At 37.4% G+C, this 24867-nt stretch overlaps 1 protein-coding gene and 1 long non-coding RNA gene across 4 annotated transcripts in view; both read right to left on the bottom strand.

The window, feature by feature from the left end:
• The window catches only part of LOC136251089 (gamma-aminobutyric acid type B receptor subunit 2-like), a 32117-nt gene extending 9843 nt beyond the window's left edge, over positions 1–22274 (bottom strand). The window contains exons 1-7 of one of the 3 annotated variants that reach the window (XM_066043466.1): positions 16965–17290; positions 16774–16908; positions 11794–11964; positions 5666–5776; positions 5464–5529; positions 5163–5369; positions 2782–3018 (exon numbers count right to left, since the gene is read on the bottom strand). In XM_066043466.1, coding sequence (XP_065899538.1) covers positions 2782–3018; positions 5163–5369; positions 5464–5529; positions 5666–5776; positions 11794–11964; positions 16774–16908; positions 16965–17183 — 1146 coding nt within the window. In that variant the 5' untranslated portion in view covers positions 17184–17290. Of the gene's footprint in view, positions 1–2781; positions 3019–5162; positions 5370–5463; positions 5530–5665; positions 5777–11793; positions 11965–16773; positions 16909–16964; positions 17291–22048 lie in introns of those variants that run through there. The other 2 variants (XM_066043468.1, XM_066043467.1) reach the window with 2 other exon arrangements.
• Positions 18402–20008, bottom strand: LOC136251091 (uncharacterized). Its single transcript, XR_010698930.1, has 2 exons — positions 18792–20008; positions 18402–18720 (listed from the first exon to the last, which is right to left on the bottom strand). It is a non-coding gene; the product is annotated as an uncharacterized lncRNA (long non-coding RNA).
• Positions 22275–24867: the final 2593 nt, after the last annotated feature.

Below are 24867 nucleotides of genomic sequence, written 5' to 3'. Positions count from 1 at the left end.
GATTGAGCCAAGTCCCATCTTTATAGCTTGTTTCAATCATGAGTTATGATCAATTATCCAAGCACCTGTTATTTATTTCCCATATTGTTGCTGTACAAATCGAGGTTATCACTGTTCCAACACTCATTCATCATAAAAGGCTGAAACTTTGGCTGTCCACTCTTTTGGTACTATAGATTCACAGAGATACAATAAAATGGAATTCAAGGAATGTGCAAAACGGGCTGGTTTTTGCTCAGCCGGTCACAATTGCTTTATAATTTTGTACTTGCTAGTTCATGACTATGGCTGTATTATATATAGTACTTGTATTTATTTGCACTAGTGATTTATGTATCTGTTAAAGCATTGCTGTGAGTGCTATATATATGGTGGAACCTCAGTTATCTGGACCCTGCTTATCCGGATTCTCGGTTAACCAAAATACGGAAATGCCTGCTCTATTAGAGTAGTGACTGTTCTATTAAGGTAGTTGAAAAATCTGATATTTAAATTTTTTTCTTTATGCTATTTTAAGGTTATTTATACACAGTTTCAGAGATACGGACTTTTCAGACTTATAGACCATCCCTGGTCCCAAGGGGTTCGGATAACTGAGGCTCCACTGTATGAAAAATAAAGCACGAGGCATGCGGCCGAGGTGCTAATAAAGCACTCAGTGAATGCTTTAAGTAATTTATGAACTTTCTAGCAGCCATACACTAGGAGTCATAATTAACACGTGTTGCATGAATTATTAGCAGCCTGAATGCACATAAACTAGTTTTAAAAAAGACACTCATGTGTAGTTCACCATAGTTTGGCATGGTAGACGTTCATCACGTATTTTGGTCACAATTGATTCTATTGTGATGCATGGGGAAGTATTTCCATGATATCTCCAGGACTTGTCCATTTACATTAACAAATGTAACAGCAACGTTACCTTCTCCCACCCATCATTGAAATATTTAGATATGTCTATAAAACAATCCAGTGGTAGAACTCATATTGGCTAGGGTGACTGACCGCTCAACACGGTGAGGGCTATCAGCCAGCTTGAGTGATTAGTCATACTGGCGTGAGCACAGCGGGCTATTAGTCTGCACTAGATTATGTAAGCAACTGTACTTTATTGTCTACAAAGAGTGCTTTATTGTATGATTAAAGCACTCTTTGCAGTGCAATAAAGCACTCTTCGTGGGAAATAAAGCACTGTTTGCCTTACAAAGTGTACTTCATGAAATTTAAAGTACACTTTTCCTTTAATCTCGCCCATGCAAAGCTCTGTAAAACACATTCCAAGTTAGATATGCATGATTGCAGTATTATAATTATATATTTTGCAGTGACTGTTTTATTAGATTATCTCGATTTTTCATGCAAAACGTAACGAGTTGCATTTGCTCAACTTTTAGCAAAGCAAATCCTGCATCTTTTATGCAAGAATACAATTTCCAGCTGGTTATCACAAGTTTTGCTAGCATAGTACTTAATATGATGATTATGATGATGATGTTTGGTATGAGTGGGTCTTAATAGCAGTGTACTACCCCGCCAATTGGCACCTAAATGGCTATAATATTGGCTTTGATTCGATAAAATACTAGAGAAGTTACAATGGTATTGTATTGCAGAGTTTACTTGTAATACTCTAATAGAGTGCACATGTTTGAGGATTTCTAATAGAACACACATAGAATGTTCTAGAACAATCTACATTTTCCATTGGTAGATCTATGAAATTATAACCTTTTACTACTGTGTATGATTTTAGCTAGAATTTATTTAGAAATTAAGTGAGGTGAACAACTGTGATAGCAGTGGCTCAGTGGTTAGTTATTTGGGTGTTCAGTGTGAAGGTCCCTGGTTCAAACGTTGGGTAAGTTTTTTTTGACATTTTTATACACCTTTTTTTACTCTGTGGTGACTGTTCTATTAGAGTATATTGACCCCCAATTTACAGTTGTTTTGTTTTTGCTTTGTAACTCTATAGCTGCCAATGCGATTTCTTTTAAACCACAAAAGGCTGGAGCTATGATGGTTAACCTATACACATACAGATTTTTTATTATTTCCATAAGCAGTTTATCCTGTAGGCATGACAACAAGTCAGCCTTTTTAATGCAAAAAATTGTCTGTAGCTTTATTTATCAGATTTGCACCAAACTTGGTATGTGATTATGCCGAAATACATTCTAAAAGTGCACCGAAGTTCAAGAAAATTGAGCTATGGATTTGCATTTACAATCATTTTTATAAAGTGTGCAAAAAGAATAATATAAGCCCCCTGAGCCCCTTAAACAAAGAAAGAAAGGAAAAAAAAGAAAGAAATTGAGCTGAACTTTGAGGGCTAATATTTCACAATTGCATTAAGCAATCTTGCTCAAATTTGGTATGTGGGGTCCTGAAGGTGGAGGGAATTTGCAGTACAAAAAGATTCCAATTCAAGAAGGACGCATGCATGGAGCTATGTATGTGCGAAAATCTCATTTTCTTTATTCCTGTAAATATACTCACAGTGTGGCATGCCGGCTTTCCTGACACACTACTGTGTGTGTTGAATCTTGATATGAACCATGGATTACTTTGGCGTATTGCACTTATATACACCCTTCCTCCTCAGTCATAAGTTTACTGTTGATAAACACCTCAGCAAAGTAAACTTCCTCTAACTTCAGAGTTTGGGTATTTATGTACAGTACACCTCATAGCCATGGTTTATAATATAAAATAGATAAGATTAAGAGATGCATATATCTTAACTACTAGATACACATGCGTGCTAACATGTACACTTACAGTTAATCCAAAAAAATTCAAATCTATCATATTGTTATGTATGGACTGAGAAATATTAGCAGCTTCCTGACTGTTGTACATAAAGTTGACCAAACTATCATTAGTATTGTTCAGAGCTAGAGCTGCTGCCCATACTGCATCAAACATGTATGCACTATCTTCTAGCTGAGCAGACACATTGAGTCCCATCATATCAGAATATTTATGGTAATAATATGATTCATAATTGTTCCAAGTCTGTAAATTAAGAAAAAAAAAACAACAATTAAAATAAAATGAAAAAAGTGAAGTATCAACTCAACTAATAAGCTACATTTTGATCTCTTAATAGTACAATTAATTGTACAAATACATTACATTAGTGTGCAATATTTACAAAGTTTATTGGCTTAGTAAGGTAGTGTATATTTCTAATGCTCACCATAAATAAGCACACATAGACCCATGCATTAATGCTAATTATACCGTGAAGACAAAAATTCAAATAGCTAGCTAACACTATTGGCATACCCTGCATATCGTAAGGGGACAATTATACTAATAAAATGAAATTAAAAGTGAAACGAAATTAAAAGACTGTATCCATGCACTTAGCAATTAAGGTTGAGACTTTTACTTTACAGTATATGAAGTACCTATTGAGATGGTATGAGGTACATACAAGTATACCATGTAGACTAGTACCACCAACAGTACCATCCAGTGCCACTGAGATTGCATGTTTGTTAGAAAATTTTCTGCTGTGTATGCTGCTGTAGAGTTCCATTTATAAGGCTAACAAGTATAAAATAAGGTAGCTAGCAGCAATGACTTATATACCCTTCATACTGTATAGAGGAAAACTTTGGCGGGGGTAAAATTTGGCAAATAGCAAGCAAGTTGCATTGGGCGAAATAAATGTTGGCAGATTCAAGCTCAATCTATAGCTATAAAGATGCAAATCGCAGGTGCTATGGGTAATTGGCGGTTTAAAACTTTGGTGCCAAATTTTTTCCCCGTCAAAGTTTTCCTCTATACGGTAATAGCTATGTCTGTTGTATTTGACATGCCTGTGAACTGTGCTGGCTTTTTCTCTTTTTTTTTATCCAACCTACTAACTGTATATGTAACAAGATTCAAGCAACAGGTTTTCAAATAGGTAAAGCATAACAGCAGTATTAAACACTTGAATGTGACCAAAACAGCTAAACCAACATATATACTACTATAAACATAGTTAGGGACTAAACAAATAGCTCAGTGAGCATTAGATGGCACCAAAGACTTGTTGAGTTTTGGCACAGTTAACATAGATTTCCTTTATCAGGGCTGGAGCACTGACCTCAAGTTATATTTTTTAGGATTGTGTGTCCTCTTTCTATGGGGTCTATGCCTATGCTTTATATTTTAAAACCAGGGCCGGCTGTGGGCGCGGCCTGGTTTACTGAAATTGTTTTTGTAAAAGTGTGTGTGTGTGTGTGCGTGTGTGTGTGTGTGTGTGTGTGTGTGCGTGTGTGTGTGTGTGTGTACCTATCTACCTATGTGTCTATGTTTGTCTGTACACACCCACATGAGTAAAATCGTTAATGGTAAAAGCAGCTTGCATGAAAAACATAATAGCGAAAATGAAGTCTGTATTAAACTTCTGAACAGGCGAACTCTGCTCTGAGGTGGGTGGTCTGAAATACGGGTGTGAATACTCTTCTCAGGCTTTGTGAATTACCTTCCCTTTGGGTTCTACTGGCATTTAACAACTGAAAGACAACAGTGTACGCCTCATAGAGTATCACGAATATATAGCCTATCCCTTCAAGTTGGAAAGGGGGCGTATCCCATACGAACATGAATGAAAATGAAAAGCAGCTTTGTTGAAAGAATTTTCCAGAAAAAACATGATAGTTTAACTATAAAACAGTTTAGAAGATACTTCTGTGCACAATATGTTGTTAAAAGTGGTTTGCTTAACAAGTGCTTCCTTAGCAATACATAGAAATGTAATTGAAGAATTGCAAATTTCATGAATTACAAATCTGAAATTACAATAACTTAATTAATTGATGCATTATTGTAAAACCTAAAACTTATTAGCTAAAATAAGAACATAGCAATACATAGTTGATTAATTATAAAAGTGAGTTAGCTAGCTAGCTGCATGGCACCTGGTTTTTAGAAGTAGCACAACATCAACTTGTTAGCTTTTATCTCTTAAGATCAAACTTAGAACAATTGATTGTTCTATTAAAGAATCATGATCAATTGCTCCATGTATCGTATGATCTTAATATTACGTTTATTATATTATACTAGTCTATTGGATACTATATTAATGCTATACTATATGTGCCTTCTATTACAGTAATTTAAAAGCACATGGCAAACACTAACTATTAATAATAACTTACTATATTCCCCACATTTGGTACATCCTTGTGCTCCTCATCAATTCTGGGATAATGATCAAAGATTAGTGAAGTCAACAAGATGTTTTCTATAGCTGCTTCTTTTGCAAGATCATTTATTGTACAACTAGTGTTAGTCCACCAGTTGTCATTGTACCAGGAGAAAAACATCCATGCATACTTGGGATGAGTCAGTTGGTGTTCAAGTACCTGTACAGGTTATATTACGTATATACATACAGCTAATTTCCTAACAAACAACACTACATACAAACAAGTCACTATTACATACATACTTGTATACCTTACACATCACTTTTATTGCAAATTCTTGATACATGTTTAAAAAAATAACCCGAGCTGGAGAATTCTACATCATATTGAAAAAAATGTAATTATACGTGCAACATACAGTATGCTACTACTGTATATACGTATTACATAAACTTTGGCTATGTATACATACCAATAAATATTTGCATAAAAAGATTCATGCACTTATCTACCTTCAATGCATCCACAACAAAATCTACATTATCATCTTCTGTGTTAAATGTATGTTCTCCTATTAGCTGCAAGTTTTCTTTATTAAGATGAGATTTAATCTCTGTAGAAGCCTGAAATAAAACATGGAAGAATACATACTTTACTAACTAAATGCAATTTTACACCTACTTGATAGGCCCTACTAGTCATCTGTGCTCTGATTATTTTCTAATAGAACATTCTTTGCTGCCATGCAGCAGCTGTTACTGCTGCTTTGATGGCACATTTATGTTTTAAACAGATAGTTAAATGCATTAATAGTTGACTATCTGATGATTGATTGTGGGTTTAAAAAGCATAGAGTAATGATCCTCAGAACGTTATCAGTATGTCAATACACAATGCTAGCATGCTAATGATTGTGGATTAAGATTAAATATTTATATCGCAGTTGGTTTCACTTTTGTAAGCTTACTAACTTCGTTGCTACGGCAGAAAGAAAGTTACTATATTAAATAAAGTACATATACTTAGGGGTATAGGTTACTAACCTTTTTCAACATAGCAATTTTGTTCCATGATCAGAGTTGGGGTAGTCACTTCAAAAAAGCAATTAGTTACTAGTTATAAATTACTCGTTACTTTTATCCCTTGTAACTTACTTTTTAAAAGGTAACTAAGTATTTAGTTAGTTACTAGTTAGTTTCATAAAATTAATAAGCTATCCTTGTTTGTTAACTTTTGTAACATGATTATTTTGCCCAGAGCGAGAACTATATAATAATAGGGATGTCAAACGGATTTTAAAAAGTTTGACAAATGAATGTTTTAGCTACAGCATCTTGTGGAGCTCGAAAAATGTTGCAGATTGATGTATTAGCTAGTTTGCCACATTTGCTTTTGTGGTAGCCAGTAATTGTTAAATAAACAAATAGGCAGTTCTCCAGACTTCTCTATTGAGCACCATTGGTAGCCATGGCACAAAACAAAAACAAGTGACGTATGGGTGATTACGTCACTTTGTCTTATCAATTGCGTAAAATTGCCAGGAAACTAATACAGGCATTCAAGTTGCATCTTGTACCGACTGAAAACTGACCTATCAATTAACTGGAATGGTGTTGTGCATGGTAATCAACAAAATTAGCCTGCTGTCATCTTTCATACATTTTCTAGGCAGGGAACTAACATTGGGGCTTATACACGCACCTAGTTACTCTAATCATGAAGAAACTCACCAGAAGAGCACTACCTTGACCAGTTCATCTCTATGAAACGAAAAATTCTATTGCCTAAACTGTCTGAAAGACGCACAATTCATTGTGCCACCTTTTAATGAAATTTACGGGAGAAAAAATTCCATAATTTTGCACGGTTTTGACATCCCTAATAATAATTAAGGAAAAGGGATCATAGAAAAAAAGTACGGAAACAAGGGAGGTCGCCTACACCTGCAGATATACTAGCAAACATTTAATCCCTAATCCAGTCTATACCCAAGACCAAGACTGAACTAGGGATTAAATGTTCACTAGTATATCTACAGGTGTAGGTGACCTCCCTTGTTTCCGTACTTTTTTTTTCTCTATGATCTCTAATCGAACTTAAAATTTCTAATTTTTCCTTAAACTTGTTTGTTAACTATTTTTGTAACATTATTATGACTGGTGAACCCACGCATACTGCATCAAACGAAAGGATGGCGCCAGAATTAATGTTTTCGCCTGAACGCGCACCCCAGCTATCAAAAACTGCTTCGAAAGTGCAGTGGCTATTACACTTTACTTTCAGCCCGTTACACAGCACTACAGACTAAAAACAGTAGAAGAAGTGCCTCTGCAACAATCCAGTCACCACTTCCAATAAATTGTTACGTAATTAAAAAAAAATTAGATGGAATTTTCTACTGACTGCCTGCCTGCTGCCTTCAGGCAAGCATAACTCGATAACAGCTAAGGCTATGGGCTTGATTTTTTCACTGTTCGACGTCGCTTCATCCCAAGACGTGCCTTTTGGAATACCACAGCACGTACAATGCACGCATCATGGACTTACCTTTGTCCTCCTTTGTGTCCTATTTCTTTTTGATGACACCCCTAGGTGTCTATTCGCGGTAGCATAATGCATGGCTTCCCTACAGTACATTTGTAAACGGGAATCGTCCGTGATGACTGGACTGATTGCAGAGATGATTCTAACATTGTCTTCGTTTTTAACACTGTGTAATGGACTGAACATAGCTGAAAGTGAAGCATAATGGCCGCTGCACTTTTGAGGCAGTAATTGATAGTTGGGGGCGTGCGAATCGTCATATTTCATACTGAAGGCACTTTTGGGCTTGGTTATACCAAGAGTTCATGTATATTATGAACTCTTGGTTATACCTAACCAATACTTCCAAGGTGCCAGGATGGAGTTGTGAAGCTGGTTTTTGGGGGTGAATTTTTTTGGCCAGGAAAACCCAAATCTCCATGCATTATACAGTACTACTGTACTGTATGATTATATATACACTTGCTGAAAATATTGATTCTGTAACCATTTCAGCTCAGTTACAACTGTTATGCCTGATAATCAAGCTGAATCATGTAGGACAGTACACAGAAAGTATCTACCTAATGCGGCTGTAGCACAAAAATTGAAGTGCTCTTGCTTTTAAAGCATAATTATCTAAAGTTACAATGTAACTATTGTAACTATAGTTACTATTTTTTAGACAGTTATAACTATTTACAAGTTACTAGTTACCAGCAAGTAACTAGTTATATTAGTAGTTACTTTTACAATAACTAGTTACGTAACTTAGTTACAAAGTAACTAGTTACTGCCAACTCTGTCCATGATGTAGCATCTCCTCAACAGTTGGCACTAAAATCTATCCTAGCCTACGGTGCTTAGAAATACTCATCCACACATCTCCCAAACAATGATTAGCCATAGAATCAAGACACGCGGTAGTGTGTCGTGCGGCCCAAGAAGCCGGCGCGTAACACCCGTGAGTATATTGACAGGAAGAAAGAAAACGCAATTTTCGTACCTCCGTAACTCTGTGCTGCCTTGATGAAACAAGATGATTTTTGCTGTGGACACTCCCTCCAACTTCAGTACTCCACATTCCAAGTTTGAGCGAAATCGCTTCAGGCATTCCCGAGATATGCGACTTCAAAAATTGGCTTAGTTTCTTCGTTTTTTTTTTCTTCTTATTTTCTTCCTCTTTTCGCACACTTACAAAAACTGCTATAAAACGCGAACGCCATATCCGATCGCCTTGAAATTTGGCACACAGAAGGGGGGTATAAAGGCGCATATCTGTACCAACCTTGGCTGGAATACGATAAACAGGCAAAGAGTTATGAGCGATTATTCACGAAAAATAACACTAATATGTTGTCACGCCTACAGGGTAAACTGCATATGGGAAGAAGCTGAAAATCAGTGGGTGAATAGGTTAACTATTGAACCTCAAACCTTTTGTGGTTTGAAAGAAATCGAGCTAAAAACCAGGAAGGTACAACGAAAAAACCAACAGTGTGTAACAATTACGCAATCGAGATTAGCTAATAAAAAACGACTACTTGCCACGCCTACCAGATAAACCGCTTGGGGTAATGCTTTGAAAATCGCTGTACAGATGGAGTTATCATATTAGAAAGGCTCTTCAATGGTGTAGGATAATCAGACTTAAAGCCACGGAGTTATAACACGAAATCCAACTTGGTGTAGCAAGTGCGAGATCGAGATACTCTAATAGAGCAGTCATCCTAATAGAGCAGTCACCCTAAAGAGAATTCAAGAGATCAACTAGAAACAAGTAACCTGTATAGAGATCTGCTACAAACAAGTCACCCTGTAGAGAGATCAGCCACAAACAATTCACCCTGTAGAGAGATCAGCTAGAAGAAGTTACCTTGTAGGGAATTCATGCAACTATAGAAAGAGATAGTTCGGCTAGAAGAAATCACCTTGTAGAGTTCAGCTAAAAAGAAACCACCATATAGAGAGTTCAGCTACAAACAAATCGCCCTGTAGAGAGATGAGCTAGAAGAAGTTACCTTGTAGAGAGTTCAGCTACAAAGAAACCATCATGTAGAGAGTTCAGCTGCAAACAAATCACCTGTAGAGAGTTCAGCTACAAACAAATCTCTCTGTAGAGAGATCAGCTAGAAGAAGTTACCTTGTAGAGAGTTCAACTACAAAGAAACCATCGTGTAGAGAGTTCAGCTGCAAACAAATCACCTGTAGAGAGTTCAGCTACAAACAAATCTCCCTGTAGAGAGATCAGCTAGAAGAAGTTTCCTTGTAGAGAGTTCAGCTACAAAGAAACCATCATGTAGAGAGTTCAGCTGCAAACAAATCACCTGTAGAGAGTTCAGCTACAAAAAAATCTCCCTGTAGAAAGGTCAGCTAGAAGAAGTCACCTTGTAGAGAGTTCAGCTACAAACAAATCGCCCTGTAGAGAGATGAGCTAGAAGAAGTTACCTTGTAGAGAGTTCAGCTACAAAGAAACCATCATGTAGAGAGTTCAGCTGCAAACAAATCACCTGTAGAAAGTTCAGCTACAAACAAATCTCCCTGTAGAGAGTTCAGCTACAAACAAATCACCCTGTAGAAAGATCAGCTAGAAGAAGTTACCTTGTAGAGAGCTCAGCTACAAAGAAACCATCATGAAGAGAGTTCAGTTACAAACTAGTGACCTTGTAGAGACATCAGCTAGAAGAAGTTACCTTGTAGAGAGTTCAGCTGCAAAGAAACCATTCTGTAAAGAGCACAGCTGCAAACAAATCACCTGTACAAAGTTCAGCTACAAAGAAACCACCATGTAGGGAGCTCAGCCAGAAGAAGTTACCTTGTAGAGAGTTCAGCTACAAAGAAACCATCATGAAGAGAGTTCAGCTACAAACAAATCTCCCTGTAGAAAGATCAGTTAGAAGAAGTTATCTTGTAGAGAGTTCAGCTACAAAGAAACCATCATGTAAAGAGTTCAGCTAGAAGAAATTACCTTGTAGAGAGTTCAGGTACAAAGAAACCATTCTGTAAAGAGCGCAGCAGCAAAGAAATCACCTGTACAGAATTCAGCTACAAACAAATCACCCTGTAGAGAGAACAGCTAGAAGAAGTTACCTTGTTGATAGTTCAGCTACAAACAAATCACCCTGTAGAGAGATCAGCTAGAAGAAGTTACCTTGAAGAGTGTTCAGTTACAAAGAAACCACCATGGAAAGTTCTGTAATAAATATATGTATTATATATATAATTTGAACATTTACTGATAAAATCAGAAATATTTAAGGTACATCTGCTTCATCTTTTCTTCTTCCTGTGGTAAAGAAAAAAAGACAGGTTAAAAAAGTCCCAAAGCCGGCCCTAGGCCGGCTTTGGGGTATGCAAATACAAAAAGAAGTGAAATCTAATCCAAAACAGCCAAGCTGTAAAAAAGTGTGCGGCCCTCAAAAAGGCTATGGTGAAAAAAAATGTGAAATCCAAGGTGGCGGCCAAAAAATGGCTGTGATGGTAGGTTAATGGTAAAAATTTTAATAATGACAATTCAGGTGAATTTTGTGCCAATTGACCAAGCGGCACCAAAATTCACCTGAATTGGCGTTATTAAAATTTTTACCATTAACCTACAATCACAGCCATTTCTTGGCTGCCACTTTGGATTTCACATCTTTTTTCACCATAGCCTTTTTGAGGGCCGCACACTTTTTTGCAGTTTGGCTGTTTTGGATTAGATATCATTTATTACAATGAACAAGTTCTAAATCCCACAATAAAGTTGTGAAGTTGCGATGTAATAATTAAGTCAAAGCGTACCAAATCTTTGAACTGGTTGGACATCAAAGACATAAGTAAACCACTTTCCCAGTATATTTCCTGGAAAATACCCCAGGAAACATGCTATTGTTAAAAAGTGTTGCCTTTTGAATGCCCATGCTAAATGGGTATATACCAGTAGAAAATGCTTTTGTTTACACATGGCTAGTACAAACAATAATTATGTATTTGTATGTGCCACTGTAAATACTAATTATTACATTCATGTTTAATTAGTATTTCAGGAAGGACAAGACAAGCTCAAGAGAATTGAGGCTTCAGTGTGAGCATGCTCAGTATGAGTGGCCATCTAACAACAGCTTTTACAACTTACAAATGAGAATATGTTCTCCGATTGTGTTATTAAAGCAACTCTGGACCATCCAAATTTCTTCATGACTGCTGTTATTCCTACAGCAACTTCTGCATCACTTGACACTGTTCTTAGGAATAGCGGAAACAACTTCTTATTAGAAAGACGAGGTGAGGAAGATGCTGGTGATATCTACAAAAGCATATGATCATTTACCAGCCTCAAAATAATTATATATACACATTTGTGACTGTCTCAGTGAAAACTAAACTTGTTTGCACAAGCATGTGTTTTGAGAAAAACCACATTTTAAAAAAATCGCAGAATTATGCATGCTACAAAGAAAAAATACATAAATTTTTATTGGGCCATTACTCACAGAAGGAAAATTCAAATCCATTAAAATTATACAACATCTTATATTCACCTGCTCATGGAAAGTTTGAAAATCTTGGTTTCGTTTCTGTAGCCCCGATGGTATGCATGTCACTTGCGTTAATATATGATGCAGTAAACGTAAACAAGATTGTTGTCATTTATCCAACTAAACTGCCTTCAAACCTACGTATATGCATAAGTGACTACAAGGCAAACACTATACCTTGGTGGATTTGCTCATCCATGGGGAACATTTTAAGCCAAATTCCAACATTATAGACTAATGGGAACAGAAGTTTTGACTGCAAATGTAAGCTCCTGTAGTTTATTTTCAGTATAGTTGCTCTACAAATCGATTTGTCTTGCTCTTCCTGCTGTCTAGCACTATAATTCCAAAACTACACTCCACAGAAGGCTGAAATTTTAGTGATCCATTCCTTAGACACTGCAGATGATGTTGAGAAAAAAATTAGAAGTTATGTAAACAAGTTGGGTTTTGCTGAGACAGTCATATTTACACAATCATGCAATCATGGTATCTATAACTTATATATATCAAGACACACGGTAGTGTGTCATGCGCCCAAGAAGCCGGCGTGTAACACCCGTGAGTATATTGACAGGAAGAACGAAAACGCAATTTTCGCACCTCTGTAGCTCTGTGCTTCCTTGATGAAACAAGAAGATTTTTGCTGTGGACATGCCCTCCAACTTCAGCACTCCACATTCCAAATTTGATTTGAGCAAAATCGCTTCACGCGTTCCCGAGATATGCGACTTCAAAAATTGGCTTAGTTTCTTCGTTATTTTTTTCTTCTTATTTTTCTTCCTCTTGTCGCACACTTACAAAAACTGCTATTAAACGCGAACGCCATATCCGAATGCCTTGAAATTTGGCACACAGAAGGGGGTATAAAGGCGCATCTCGGTACCAACTTTGGCTGGAATACGATAAACAGGCAAAGAATTATGAGCGATTATTCACGAAAAATAACATCAATATGTTGTCACGCCTACATGGTAAACCGCGTATGGGAAGAAGCTGAAAATCGGTGGGTGAATAGGTTAACTATTGAACCTCAAACCTTTTGTGGTTTGAAAGAAATCGAGCTAAAAACCAGGAAGATACAACGAAAAACCAACAGTGTGTAACAATTATGCAATCGAGATTAGCTAATAAAAAAACGACTGCTTGCCACGCCTACCAGATAAACCGCTTGGGGTAATGCTTTGAAAATCGTTGTACAGATGGAGTAATCATCTTAGAAAGGCTCATCAATGGTGTAGAAGAATCAGACTTAAAGCCACGGAGTTATAACACAAAATCCAACTTGGTGCAGCAAGTGCGAGATACTCTAATAGAGCAGTCATCCTAATAGAGCAGTCACCCTGAAGAGAATTCAAGAGATCAGCTAGAAACAAGAAATCTGTATAGAGATCAGCTACACACAAGTCACCCTGTAGAGAGATCAGCTAAAAGAAATTACCTTGTAGGGAGTTCATGCAACTATGGAAAGAAATAGTTTAGCTAGAAGAAATCACTTTGTAGAGTTCAGCTACAAAGAAACCACCATGTAGATAGTTCAGCTACAAACAAATCACCCTGTAGAAAGATCAGTTAGAAGAAGTTACCTTGTAGAGAGTTCAGCTACAAAGAAACCATTCTGTAAAGAGCTTAGCTGCAAACAAATCACCTGTACAGAATTCAGCTACGAACAAATCACCCTATAGAGAGATCAGCTAGAAGAAGTTACCTTGTAGATAGTTCAGCTACAAACAAATCTCCCTGTAGAGAGATCAGCTAGAAGAAATTACCTTGTAGAGAGTTCAGCTACAAAGAAACCACCATGTAGAGAGTTCAGCTGCAAAGAAATCACCCTGTAGAAAATTCTGCCACAAACAAATTGCCCTGTAGAAACCTTTTAGAGAGTTCAGCTACAAAGAAACCATTCTGTAAAGAGCTCAGCTGCAAACAAATCACCTGTACAGAATTCAGCTACAAACAAATCACCCTGTAGAGAGATCAGCTAGAAGAAGTTACCTTGTAGATCGTTCAGCTACAAACAATTCACCCTATAGAGAGAGCATATAAAAGAAGTCACCTTGTAGAGTGTTCAGTTACAAAGAAACCACCATGGAGATTTCTGTAATCAATATATGTATTATATGTATAATTTATACATTTACTGATAAAATATTTAAAGTACATCTACTTCATCTTTTCTTCTTCCTGTGGTATAGAAAAAAGATAGGTTTACAAATACAAAAAGAAATGAAATCTAATCCAAAACAGTCAAGCTGTAAAAAAAGTGTGCGGCCCTCAAAAAGGCTATGGTGAAAAAAGATGTGAAATCCAAGGTGGCAGCCAAGAAATGGCTGTGATGGTAGGTTAATGGTAAAAATTTTAATAATGACAATTCAGGTGAATTTTGTGCCAGGTTAATGGTAAAAATTTTAATAATGACGGCACAAAAATTCACCTGAATTGTCGTTATTAAAATTTTTACCATTAACCTACCATCACAGCCATTTCTTGGCGGCCACCTTGGATTTCACATCTTTTTTCATCATAGCCTTTTTGCACTTTTTTACAGCTTGGATGTTTTGGATTAGATATAGTTAGCTGGCCAGCACTATCCCAATAACTAAACATTTAACTGAACATCAAGAGCATTACATGCACACAAGCATTTCTGAGGTATACTAAGCAGTAACTACTATTTGTTGCCTAGCAGCTATATAAAACACAGACCTCTTCAGCTACATCAGTACAATTCTCAAGGAGTCACAAATTGATAATTTGGGTTGTCTACACTTTACTAATAATAGTAGCTAATCTGATGATTTTATAGCCATGACTATACATATATGAAAAATAGGTATAGCACAGTGTTCAGATAAGCACATTATAGAAGAGGTTCAGCTTGGTCTTAATTGTTTGAAAGCTTTATCCTGAATGATTAGAGTATGAGTGACTGTTGTATTAGAGTATTTAGTGACTATTCTATTAGAGTATATCGATCTTTTCTAGACTATTAATATGTGATTACAACGCTTAAAAATACTGATTACATGTGGCTGATCATTATATTAGAGTAATTGACTGCTCTATTACTAAGTATTTCGATCTGGCTAAAGTCCTGGACATATTGAAGAGAAACTTTTAACATTTTTAAGACAGGGGATAGTCAAAACCCCATTCAAGTGGATTTGGATTGTGTATGTGTGTGCTGGGTGCAGTAGCCAGGCAGAGAAGCCTAAATGCAATGTAGCTATTCGGGCAAAAATCAAGGTGCGGTCATTGTGCATGTATTTTATTTACTATTGAACGATATAGTTTATGCTCTCAATTTATTTATTATTACTGGGCAGGCAGCTCTGCTGATGTCTCAATGTTCATAAAAATAGCTTTGAATTCGATATAAGTAACTATTTGATTTGCACAAGCTTCACATGTGGCCTAATTGAAGATTGCACGACAGAGGTGACTTTGGAGCTTTGTAATTCATAGCAAGTAAGGACTAAGCCAAATATCTAGATCAAAACTACTGTATTGTTCCCCACTGTGGAGGCCATACCTGTTAAAAGACATTGAATTACTTGAGAAAGTCCAACGAAGAGCCACTAAATTCATATTATCAAACTATCAATCAGACTATAAAACAAGGCTAATACAAACTGGTATGTTGCCACTAAAGTACATTTACGAAATTGCCGACATATTATTCTTCATCAAATCCATCAAAAATCCATCAGACAAAATTGACATCTTGAACTATACCAACTTTACTACAGGTTCAACAAGATCTGCTAGCACAAAGTTATACCCCAAGACAGCTCATATCAACCCTATCATGAACTCATATTTTTATCGTTTACCAAGATTATGGAACTCTTTACCAATAATTGACCTATCTCAATCACTAGATGTAATCAAACCAAAGTTGAAAGCATTTTTATGGAATCATTTTTTAGCTAACTTTGATAATACCCCCCTGTACTTTTCATTACCTGTGTCCTTGTACCCGCTGCTCCAAGACTCCTGCACCAACCAATTATAATTATTTGTAATTATTATATATGTATGCATGTATAGTTTTTGTAGTTAAGTAATTAGTGCTCTAGGCTACCAGTGCAGGACACTGGTAGTCCTTCAGAATTGTATGTCTCTGTAATCACTATAGCCTCTACTGTATGTAATTCCAATTCTGTAAAGCAATTATTAAATTATTATATTTGGAGAGTGTAAGAGTTGCTTTCATATCAAGCACAGAAAGACTTGATCAGCTTCAAGCATTATACGAGCAGTACCACTCGACCGATAATACATATTTTTATCCGAGAATTGAGAACATTCGGACAGGTAACTTTTGCAGCTCCTGCAACCAGACGAAGAAAGCTGCAGGTCTGAAATTTTGTATGCAAGAGTTTATGGCCTAGACCTCTCCAAAGGCATAGCAAGAGCAAAAATTTTCTTTGCGGGTTTAAAGAAAAATCGCGTCCGAACCGATGGTGGTCGAACATTGGTGGCTTACTCTAGTTAGCTAGAACACAGTGTATATAAATGAATGGCTCAGTAGACAGTACACATGCAGCCTTAATCAACTAACTGAGCTAGCTTACCTGTACGAGGTTCCAGTTGGGAGCAATCTCTGCAACAGGCTCAGTAGCGACAGAACAATCCGAACCAATCAGCATTATCAGACTCTGACTGAATATTTGGTCAATGAAACTTCGCAGGCTAGACGCCGCTTCACACTATACGGAAGTATACATTAATCTTATATCGGCATACAGTAGCTAGTTTGATATACCAGTGAATTGCTGACTGTTATATTGAATCTATACCGAAGCGACGAATCTTTGTTAACGGTATCTAACGCAAGTGACAGGGCAGGTAGTAGTCCTGAGTAATCAAACCCGGATCCTAGTTGTTGAGATATTAGAACTCCAATATGAAGTGTTTCCCTCCCATAAGCTGCTCCACTATACAACGCCAAAGCAATGATCAATGCTTTTGGTATGAACGCCATCTGACATCAATCTTTACTCACGAATATAGTTGGACCATCTATGGTTACTGTAATTTATACGCATGAATACGAAACTAAGCCACGCCTTGTGTACATATTCACAGCATAGCTAACATGCCGACATGCGAGGGGTAGGTAACGACCTGAAATTTAGTAGATCACCTCTGAAATTATTTCTAAAGATGAAATATTGCCTGAAATTTGTGCAGTTTGAAAGGTGAAATTTGACGATCGAAGAGATGTAACGAAAATTTACGGAGTCTAAAATTTACGGATTTTCTAATTTTACAATTACTGAATTTTACGGAGATATTTGTACTGAAATTTGTCTTGAAAGATGAAATATGGGCAGTCATCTTTGATATTTCGTAGACGATTTTGGCTCGTTACCTACCCCTCGCCGGCATGCCTATTATAACCATTCAGCTCAGCAATTCCGCATGTGCGCGGGGATCGCCAACGGCTTGAGACTCTCGTACACTATAGCATGCTAGAAGAAAGAGCAATTGAAGCAGTTTATCTGAGAACAAGGTGGCAATTAGCTCAGAATGGCACTGACAAGAATTTTGTCAAGCTAAGAGGAAACAACATTTATGTCAACAAGAGTCTCTTTGGCACAATTGAAAGGTCCAGCAGCACAGAATCATATGTAATGACTCCTATTACTACCAATGATCATTAAGTTATTAACTTTGACGATAAGAGCAACTGTACATGTTACTTAACTTCTTTCTCAAGAATTTATCAGTTACAGCCACCCACCTTCAATCTAAACTCTCCTTAGCAACTGTACGTATGTATGTATGTAAATAAATATGTAAATAAGTAACATAGGATAACGTACAAGGCTGTTGGTACAAGTTACCTTCAGGCCTTTGGTGTGTTTACACCATAAAGTTTTAAATAATAATAATGCTAACCTAACCCTAACCAGTAATAATAATAATAATCATAATTATTATAATCATAATGATCTGAGAAATCCAATTAGAAAGCTATTCCTAAATATTTTGAATCCTGGGGTAGGGGGGATTTTTTTCCTTTCTTTAGCCCTTTTCTGTTTCACCTTATTGTTAGCTAAGTTAAGTAATCATTAAGTCTCCAGTTCCTGTTAGGTTAGGATAATCCAAAGGCTGCAGCACATGTTGCTGTCAGACCTTCAGTGCTGCACACTGTAAAGTGCTAATATAAGAATAAGAATTTAGAGTTCCTGAAATATTTATTTATTTATTTATTGATTAGCAAACACCCGACAGGGTTTTACGCTAATGTACACGGTACGTACACATACAGTAAGTGCCTAGTTTAAGTTACAATAACATAAGTGCTTATAGTTTAAGTTACAATAATGATTAGTACTAAATTACAGTAAGTGGTAAGTTACAATAAGTGCTAGAATTACAATGAGTACTATTACAATAAATACAATAAGTGCTAAGTTACAGTTATAAAGTACTGAGTAGTTGATTGTTTAAATGTTTCAAGATCAATGGTAGATAGATTTGGGATACATAGATCGTTCCAATGGGGAATAGTTCTGGGTAGGAATGAATATATGTGACCGGATTTCACATAACAAGGCTTCCACACACACAAAATCAAACTTACGATTTTACCAGAAATGGATTGCTGGTCTAATACACTATCATATTTCACACTGTACTTCCTTCAGCACTGACAAGTCTGGTTTCTGTAGCAGTTTTCTTCCGACCCTGTCAAAGCCACGAGTGTGAGATTGGCACCATTAAATGGCCATGGTTTTGTGATAATGGTGTGTAGTGAGCTGGGACTTCACAGCGAGGGGTCCGTCACTGGCAGGAATATCGTCGAACATCAGAACTGAAATATGGAATATGGAATATATTCAAATCATATTTCCGTATATGTACGTGTATTTTCGTATATTGTTCTTATCACGTGATATAAAATTACATCATTTAATTATCTGCGGCGGGCGTCAATTATATCAAACTTCTTGTTCTCCTCAAGGTTATTCCACTGCTTGATGGTTCGCGGAAAGTAGCTGTAGCTCTGTTGGTAAGCAGTTGTTTTGGCTGGAGGGGTTATACTTACATTCGTCTTGGCCAGCTCAGTTACTGATTGAGTCTATATAAAATGGCCCGCTCCTCGCTGCATGGCTCCATTGCAACATGCCGGCTAACCATCATTGCTCGTACTGCGTAATCCTCGGCGTAATCGTCCCAACTGTGTGAAAAGCACTTCATTTGATATGAACCAGTAGCCTAAATAAATAATACATGGATGGAATGTAGAGGAATATTCAGGAATATTGAGGAATCCAATTGAATTATGGAATATGCAAGAATATCGCGAATATTTGAAATATAATCTGAAATATGCAGGAATATGGAATATCATGGAATACAATGCCCATATTCCGAATATCGTCGATGATTTCGCTAGTGACGGACCCCTCGCTTCACAGAGAGCTCGCCAATAGTGTTCTCAGTCAATTTGGAGTAATTTTAGGGCCATGGATAGCCCAAACTTGGCCTCTGGATTCCAATCGTCTTCTTACTTCATTTTATACCCGTATATATTAAGACCACCGTCCACCCCATTACTTAGTCTGGCGCCGCCCGCCCCTTCGCAAAAAGTAAGGGTCTGGTGAAATACAAATACCTAATCATTTCAAAAGGAATTCAATTAGACAGCGCACGTAATGCTTGTTACGTCAGATAATTGCACTTCAATTCGAACAAAAGCATTGTGTTGCCAAGGCGATTTCTGTGTGAACGTCATTGGCATGCACTAATTGGCTAGCGCCGAATCTGGGCGCTAGAAATGATTTAGTATCTGTATTTCACCAGACCCTTACTTTATGCGAAGGGGCGGGCGGCGCCAGACTACCTATTACTACCACCTGTGATATTATTACCCGCTCGAAAAAAGCTGCTCAAAACAGGACAAAGTTTGGGTATCAGAAATGTATACACCCACTCAGTGATAGCTAGTGAACAGATGAACAATTGGTGCAAATTGTGTTTGCACAGCTGTAGGCACTGGGAAGTTATTACACAATGATTCCTTAAAATCGCCATATCTCCTAACAAAGCTTTGTGCGTCGAAGCCTTGTTTTGTCAAATTCAGTCACATATAGAGATACGTGTTTACTGAAGATTGTATATGATTAAATTTCTGATCATGATGGGCTCTGGTAGCAGTTTGATTTAATGATGGCAGACAGCGATTTGGGACCAGTAATAAATGATTAACTATCTTGTACAATAGGATGAGGCGTACTTGCTTTCTGCGTTCTTGTAAAGATGGCCAATTTAGTTCATTTAACATGTCTGTGACACTACTGTCATGGTGGTGTCTGTTCCAAGGCTTATTTAAGACGAAACGAGCAGCTCGATGTTGAATCATTTCAAGTTTAGAGATGTCATTTTGGTGGTGTGGGTCCCAGATGGCACAACAATATTCAATAGATGGTAGCAGAAATTGCAATACCAGAAATTTGAGGTCATGGGCCTACTAATTAAAAATTAAATTGACATAGTGTTGTATTGGCAATACATCTCAAATACAGGGGCGTAGCTAGCCAGAGGGCGATGGAGGGGCTGGCATGCCCCCACGAAACACTCAAAATCATTCATGATTCCAAAAAAGGCTAATGACCCAATGGTGGGCTAGCCAACATACGGTGTTGTATTATTACAGCTTAAATAACTAGCTACATAACTATTTCAGTACTGACTGCTTCCAATCGAGGTAGCTATATTCGTCGAGCATCATCGCACGTGCCACAACTGTACTCCAACAAATTCATCCACAGTCCGGTAGAGCTAATACTTTAGTGCAAATACAAGTTACTTTACGTTAGCCACAGCCTATGCTGCAGTCCTAGCACACTGCTGACAGGATGACGTATTCACTCACTTCACTCGGTGAAATTCAAATGCCATGTATCGCACAAAATCCCACCTGTCTTGCTAGCAGAACTTGTAAGCTTGACTGATCCACCTGACTGGCTGACAAAGTAAAAACAGACTGCACTGCCGTACGTACAAAGGTCCAGTGTGATCGACTCGATAAAATTTTCATTGCTTCGTTCTGCTACAATGTGCATCTGGGAACACGATCCATCCTTCCAACAATGCTTCCCCGGAAATGGGCCATATGGACTTCTAGTTGTCCCTCTTTCAGTTGTCCAGCACACTTGCTCCTAGGTGCTGGGGGTGGTACGCAAGGGAAGTACATCCAGCCCGGGAAAAAAACTCGATAAAATAAACTTGGTACATCTATTTAGCTAACACTTTATCACCTCGTAGGCAGTAGGTTCGTAGCGTCATCTGGTCTCCTCAAGCTTGGGTCTCCTTTGTCACTTGTGAGTTGTGATTCCTGCCGCGGAGAAGCGGGTCACTCCTTTTAGATTCAAAAATGTTCTATCACGCGAGTAATCTAGGCTAAATATAGAAGTATGTCTCTAATATTTTCGTCCGGTGGATTCACGACCGAGTTGAATGTTGTGTGTGCGCATTCACTTGCAACCCCTAGTGATACCGCGTAGTAGTGTACATAATTTACAGTCATTTGCGTGTCAGTTTAATACTGGTAAACTTGTGACGAGGTTTTAAAAAAATCATTTAGTGATGGGGGGGCAAATGCCCCCCCTTAGCTACGCCTCTGCTCAAATAACGGTGTACAATGTCCGCTCTGGAGTGAAGGTAATGAAATATGTATGAATAGAGGCTAAACGACCCATTTGGTAGGATTGAAGTCCGTCTACATGTGGCAATACAGTCTATGGTTCAGTAGGCCCAAATGTATGGGTTTAACATACAATAAACTCACTCACCCTACGAAGTAGGTTTAATCTGTATGTAAGCAATCATTTTCACCTTATTATTAACGCGTAGGCTAAAACCTTCGCTAAATACAGCCATCTACTTGTGGTTCCAGGCCGTCCATAAATGTCCAGCGATGCTCCAACAAATTAGAAACTGCTTCAGTCTTTGACGTATTGCCTACGTCATTCGTCATTAATAGGCAAATCCAGCACTGACCTTACTTAGAAAGCTCAATCCAACTAATTATAGGTGTTCTGTTTTCTCCAGCACGTAAACTACGAAAGTAGTAGCTAGCTGAAACCGGCGCCAAATGAGATAGTCTACTTTTCAGGGTATATTAAAATCACGTACATCGAACTAGAAAATGCTTGTAATAAAATCAGCAGATTATGATGGGTGTTCTTTTTTAAACTAAGGAGTTTTGAGCATATATGCACGTACACAGTGCAAAACCTAGAGCATGCTTTAGCATGCTCTCGTCTAGGGGGTCTGGGGGCATGCCCCCACAGAAGATTTTTTGAGAATTTACCCATCTAAGGTTAAATCTGGTGTAAATTTGGACCAAAAATTGCTCGACTATATGTTAGCGATAATAACAAAGCAAAACGACTGAAATATGATGTGATAGACCAGCTTCCTCCAGGACAAGACACTTATGGCATACGCGTTGTGATACCGACTACATTATAGTCAATCAACTCAATTAATTTAAAAATGCAATAACACGCACACATGCATGCACATTATAAACAATCATCAGTTTAGTCAGTGACTTGTGGCTTCCGGATGAATGGTTTTGTATAGACGAGCTGCAGGCTATAAAGGAACATGTACTTGTAAATTACACACAGACACAGACACACACTACATACACAGTATGGCTTTGAAAGTGTACTAAGTGGAAGCAAATTTTGAGGTTAGTGCAAGATAATATTGTGGTTAGGGACTAAATGGCTTCAAACCCTTTGGAATGTGTTGGTTTCAATCATTAGACATTTATTCCAACATATGCATAGCTTTAAAAACATCGCATTCAAAAGTGATTGTATTATATGAATATTTTACACAGGTTGTCTACACTAATGCACACGACCAAAAAATGTACTAAATTTCTGGTATTGGTTTGTATGCGATCTACAAAATCAGATGTTTTCGTGGATCATTATATCATAGATCCTTGGGTGTAAAGGATCTATGATTATATAGTCTAGCGGTATTATTATAGTACTTCACTACCCTTGTGGCAAGTTGTGCTCCTGTCGAGGCTCCTATGGTCTCCAGTAAGTACAAGCGAAAACAGGTGGGGTCTATTCTACGGAACGGAACGGAATGGACTAAACTACGGAACGGAATGCTTTCTCAAATTGAAGCTTGCAGCTTACCATTGCTGTACAAGTTATCGGTGGCACTTCCAGCAGGTAATCAAACGCACACGAAGAAAGATAAAACGATTTTAAGGATCGATTGTGGGTTCTTGTTGGTTGTCATTAGTAACGAAGTACTAATGACAACCAACAAGAACCCACAATGGGAATAGCAATGGTAAGCTGACTCAATGTGGGAATAGCTGACTCAATGTGTCCATCTTCGGATGTATCAAGTAGGGAACTTAATGCATGACTTGTTTTTACTATGTGAGTTGTTTTTGCTTACTTTGACTTTAGAATGTACAGTCTGGGGACCAGCCTTTCTAATCGGCATAAATCAGTATGTAGCTACACTTCCCGGCTACACTGACTGACTACAAAGGAAACGAGTATGGTGATAAGCTCAGTCTAAGCAGAATCTAAAGGAATTTTGTGCAGTGTGTGAGGAGCAAACATTCAGATACCTCAAGGAGGCTATATTGTGTGAACATCAATGATTCATTAACAGAGTAGTGGACTAATGCCAGATATCTCAGCCTGAGTAGTGAGTTGAATCCAGGATGAGGTCTATTTTACAGAATGGAATGCTTTCTGAATCAAAACTTGCAGCTTAGCTAGCCGCTATCATTGCTGAAATTGCATTTTATCAGTGGAGCCTCCAGGAAATGGAGTAGGATAGTAATAAAATATTAATAGCTGTCTCATGCAGTAATTGTTCTACTATCTTCAATTCATTTATTGCATGACTAAGGCAAGTTTTGCTACTACAATACAGTAGCCAATTGAATGTCAGTTGTTTCTGCTGAACTTGACAAGGTAGATAGTTTAGAAGACCACTCAATTTCTTCAGTTTCAGAGCATAATATCTACAGAGAAATTAACTAGAAAGTTACTGGTGACAGGAAAAGGCTAGGTGATCATGACTTTATGGTTGATTGAGTGAGGTATCACTTTCAGAATGTTCAGATGACCAGCGATGAGATGCATGGATCATCGAATTTTTGTTGCGGTTGGAGACATTAAATATCCAAAAGCAAACTGACTGTATAATATTAATTCACTTTTATATTTCTCAATTTTGAGCCCGCATACAATAAATTAATTTTGTCTTAGTCAATAGAAATCCTAGAATAAGATGGGAGAGAAAATTTATCTTTGTTTACCTATACTGTACAACTTCAAAGGAAAATGAAGAAAACATACAAACAAATCAATAAAATTAGTACAACTACAATAAAGTAAATTACAAATTTAAATAATATGAATTAGAGCCTTTAGATAATTATTGTTCCGAAGCAAAATTGCAGATGGAAAAAACAAAGACTGGTGAGATCTTGGTTAATTAACGACAGTGGTTGGAGATTAAAAGCTTCTTGTTCTTGCATATGTTGCAAAGTGGAGGTACAAATCAAAATGGGATATCAATTTCATTATGAAGTTTGTATACATAAATAATCTAGCATTACTGTATTCATTTGTCCTCCACTTAAATATACTACAACA

This window comes from Dysidea avara, chromosome 3, assembly GCF_963678975.1.
Source record: "Dysidea avara chromosome 3, odDysAvar1.4, whole genome shotgun sequence".
NCBI lineage: Eukaryota > Metazoa > Porifera > Demospongiae > Dictyoceratida > Dysideidae > Dysidea > Dysidea avara.
Note: the sequence above shows the minus strand (reverse complement) of the source record. Positions and strands in the feature narration are given on the sequence as shown.